Source organism: Phasianus colchicus, chromosome Z, assembly GCF_987193195.1.
Source record: "Phasianus colchicus chromosome Z, bPhaCol1.hap1.1, whole genome shotgun sequence".
In the NCBI taxonomy this organism is placed as follows: Eukaryota; Metazoa; Chordata; class Aves; order Galliformes; family Phasianidae; genus Phasianus; species Phasianus colchicus.
The window spans coordinates 21,393,274-21,397,808 of NC_143476.1; the positions used below are offsets into that span (position 1 = coordinate 21,393,274).

General features: G+C 54.6%; 1 protein-coding gene across 1 annotated transcript; it reads left to right on the forward strand.

Moving 5' to 3' along the window:
- Nucleotides 1–272: 272 nt before the first annotated feature.
- Nucleotides 273–3,184, forward strand: LOC149912693 (uncharacterized). Its single transcript, XM_090131279.1, has one exon. The coding sequence runs from the start codon at nucleotides 1,871–1,873 to the stop codon at nucleotides 2,777–2,779; it is 909 nt and encodes a 302-aa protein (XP_089987405.1). The 5' UTR covers nucleotides 273–1,870; the 3' UTR covers nucleotides 2,780–3,184.
- Nucleotides 3,185–4,535: the final 1,351 nt, after the last annotated feature.

Genomic DNA, 4,535 nt, shown 5'->3' on the forward strand with positions numbered 1-4,535 from the left:
GGCCATGTGAGCCTTCGGTTCCATTAGAACTTCACAGAGAGGCCCACAGTGTGTCTGCATGTCTGCTACGGGATGTTTTTGGAGTAAAACAGTCTCAGAGGCAGCCTTTGTCCAAACGCTGAGGTTGACATTGTTTCTGTGGCACCTCTGTACGGCCAGTTGGAGGCAGGGACTCAGGACAGGCAGCTAAATCCCTGAAGACTTTTAGGAAGCGTACAAAAGCACAGGACTATGACACAGATATTCAGGCCTTTGGAGACAGCAAACTTTATCCACAAGTTTATTTCTAAGGAGAAAATTGTGTCTTTGTTCCCATTCCTACCAGTTTTCTAAACCATTCTCCTACCACGGTGATGGCGGTCTTCTCCTTTCTTGAACCTCTTGAGATTTCTGGTATGTTTTTGCATTTGTGTAGGACGAAAGTAAATAAGCGTAATCTATACTTCTCTGATCCTGTCACAGAAAATCTAAATGTTAAAAACCGAGCTGTATGACCAATCAAAATATCACGATCTCCGTTTCTCCAGAAGAGAGAATTTCCATACAGAATTAATACATTGCAATTAGATGGATCACCAGGGGAAAGCAAGCAATACCATCATGAGCTTACAGAAGCAGAGCATCTTCCAGTCAGAAATCCCTTAGCTTTCCAAAACATGTGCCCCCCTTCTTAGTAAAATAAAATGTTAGTAATAACAAGAGAAAGAAAATGTATCTTCTGTCCTACTTCCTGAGAACGGGAATGGGGTTGTCTTTCTACAGAGTCAGAACTTGCAGCAGCAGAGCTGTTGACTGCAGTGCCATGTTTTCTCTCATCAGGATGCACAAACTTTTCTGGCATTCTCACTGCCTCATTACCAAGTTTAACCACCAGAAGTTCACTGGTATGGCCTATTTCCTTTTCGAAGAGCATCATACGTTCAGCAAAACCTGTTGATGCTCTTTGGTTATATGAAGGTTAATGGTTAGGGTCAACATAAGTGACCCACCAGAATGTCTCTATCTTGATTGCTTAAAGTCTTCTCCCTTAAAGATTATTGCTTGAAGTCTGTTCCCTAAACACCAAGCTTTGAAGTTCTCCAGCAGTTTGCACTGGGTAGATCAAGCCAATTAGTTAATCTATCCTGTTGCCTCAGAGGAAGACATGGGTTTTGCTGAAGGCACCCCAGTGCTGTATGGATCTGGAGATTTCTCACAGCTGGGGCGATGTGGGAAGACTCGGTCAAAGCCTCAGACACTGCTGCAAAGTGCCAACAGGGAGCAGACACAATAAAGTGAACGGAACAGACAGAGGCACTGCGGAAAACCCGGATGCCATTGCTGGGATTGGAGTGCTGCAGATGACGCTCGCCCGTTGTGACGTCACTGGCACCGCTCCCCTACGTGAGGGATAGTGACATACGCAGCAGGGGATTGTGACCTCTTGGCCCTGGCTGCCTGTAGCCGGGCACAGAGTCTCTCACTCTCACTTGTGCCCGCACTCCAGCCGAGCGTGTCCGTGAGGTTTGGAGCGAGGAGCAAGGATAGCCTTGGTGCTGGTCTCGTGCTCTGGGAGCTGCCGACAGCCGCTCTCAGTGCTCGTCCCCAGAGCCACTAGAGCTTCTTCCCCGCCCTGCCTGGCTCAGGCAGCCGGGGCACCCAGGAGGCCGCAGCAGCAAAGGGAACCGGTAAGGGGACGCCTCAGCCTGGGCGGCCCAGCTGGGAGGGTTTCCTTCCTGAGGGACCCGGGCACTTGTTCCTCCTCTGGCGGGCTCAGCGAGTGACTGTGGCCTCTCTTCTTTTCCTAGCGTGACCCCTGCTGCTGCAGCAGCGGGGTGAGGAGCAGCCCCTCATCCCCTTAGCTCTCCTGTCCACCCAGCAGCTGGACAGCATGGCCACCGAGCTGGACCGTCGCTGCCCCATTTGCCTGGACACCATGGATGACGCCAGCTACGTGATGCCGTGCCTGCACCGCTTTTGCTTTGGCTGCATCCGGCGGTGGGCTGAGAGCAGGCCCACGTGCCCCCTCTGCAAACGCAGGGTGGAGTCCATCCTGCACTCGGTGCGCGCGGACGACAGCTTTCAAGAGGTTGTCGTCGGACAGCAGGAGAGGGCCAGAACAGCACCCCGCCAGGCAGCACCAGCACAAGAGCCACCAGCGGTGCCCATTTCCCGCCAGCCTCCAGCTGTGCTCTGGCCCCTGCTGCCCTGGCTGCGCCAGGAGCTGGGGCAGCTCTTTGGGGCTGACCACAGGGCAGCCGCTGCAGCACAGTGCCGTGTCATCTCTGGCCTGTGCTTCTTTGGTCTGGACGGGGGAGCGCTGACTTTGTGGCTGTTCGGCTCCCTGCGAAGCCAGACCGCCAGCTTTGTGCGACGGCTCGTCGTGCAAGCTGCATATATGTGCAGTGGGCTGGTGCCACCCGCTGGCCCGGAGGCCTCCCGCGCTGTCACGGGACAGGAGGGCAGCCCCGCAGCTGCCCGTGGTGCAGCTGCCTCCCACGCACAGACCACACAGCCCTCCAGCAGCACTGGGGAAGACAACGAGGAGGAGGAGCATCCTGTGTCCTCCACCGCTGCCCTCAGTGAGGGGCCCAGCCAGCCTCCATCCCTCCCGGCTCCATCGAGGACCAGCCAACAAGCAGCCCAGGAGGAGCCGGGGGAGGCAGTGCCGGGTCCCTCCAGCACCAACAGGGCCAGGGAGCGCTCACGCAGGGCGCCTCGGCGAGCCCCGAAGAGGAGGGCCCACGACTCTGGGGCCTCCGCACCTCCTGCCAAGAGGCCACCCCGCCGGCAGCGCTAGGACACCGCCCCAGCAGCTGGCGAGAACAGGGCCGGGCCTGCAGCTGGGGCACAACCAGCCCTCAGGGGCTCGGACTGTCAGACCCACAAAATGCCAGAATGACCCGGGTTGGAAGGGGCCTCAAAGATCGGCAATCTCCAACCCCCCCGCCACGGGCAGGGCCACCAACCTCCACACGGAACACCAGACCAGGCTGCCCGAGGCCCCATCCAACCTGGCCTTGAACACCTCCAGGGACGGGGCACCCGCAACTTCTCTGGGCAGCCTCACCACTCTCCCTGTAAAGAACTTCCCCCTGACATCCCACCTAAATCTTCCCTCCTTCAACTTCAAATCATCTCCCCTTGTCCTGCTGTTATCTACCCTTTCAAAGAGCTGACTCTGCAATAAAATTTCAGAAAAATCTCCGTGTTGCTACCAGTGCCTTTGTCAGCGCTGTGCATGGGGGAGGTCAGACTTCTGCTGGGCCTGGAGGCCTCCCACGCTGCTGTTACCATTTCTTTAGAACCTCCCTTAACACACTGCAAAGACCAACATCCAGAGCTCCACCTCACTTCCTCTTCCCTCCAGGTCCTCTGGGGATGCCGCCATCCCCATCAGGATACTCACAATGCCCATAAGGGGCAGTCAACGGGACCAGAACATTAACTCTTTAACTCCCACTGGTCCACGTGATGTTCTGATGTGAAATACTGACAATAAAAATCACCAAACCACGACGTCTCCCTACAATGGCTGGCCCTTCTGTGAGCCCACGGTGGGTCACAGAATCACACAGAATCACAGAATCGTAGGGGTCAGAACGGACCTCCAGAGATCATTGAGTCCAACCCCCCTGCCAAAGCAGGTTCCCTACACCATGTCGCACAAGTAGGCATCCAGGCGGGTCTTGAATATCTCCAGAGAAGGAGACTCCACAACCTCCCTGGGCAGCCTGTTCCACTGCTCCGTCACCCTCACCATAAAGAAGTTCTTGCACACATTTGTGAGGAACTTCCTATGCTCCAGTTTCTGGCCATTTCCACACATTGCTGAGAAGAGTCTGGCCTCGCCACTCTGGCCCTCACACCTTAGATATTTATAGACCCTGATCAGGTTCCCCCTCAGTCTTTTCTCAAGGCTAAACAGACCCAGTTCATGTAGCCTTTCTTCATAGGGGAGATACTCCCCATCTTTGTGGCCCTCTGCTGGACTCTTTCCAAGTGATCCCTGTCATTTTTGTACTGGGGAGCCCAGAACTGGACACAGTCCTCCAGATGAGGCCTTACCAGGGCAGAGTAGAGGGGGAGGATCACCTCCCTCGACCTGCTGGCCACACTCTTTTTAATGCACCCCAGAATGCCGTTGGTCTTTTTGGCCACAAGGGCACACTGCTGGCTCATGGCCAACCTGTCGTTCACCAGGACACCCAGGTCCGTCTCCGCAAAGCTCCTCTGGTGCATGCAATTATTCCTCTCTAGGTGCAAGACTTCACTCTTGCTTTTGTTAAACCTCATCTGGTTTCTTACTGCCCAGCTCTCCAGCCTGTCCAGGTCTTGTTGAATGGCAGCACAGGCTTCGGGTGTGTCAGCCAATCCTCCCAACTTCGTATCATCAGCAAATTTGCTGAGGGTGGCCACTATTCCCTCATCAAGACATTTATTTTACTTCAATTGGCATGTTGAGAACAAAACACATAATAAAGAGAAAGTAATACTGAAAATTCTACTGTCAGTTAAAAAATCAAGAGACCAGCATTCTTCCTGTTCTGTTATAA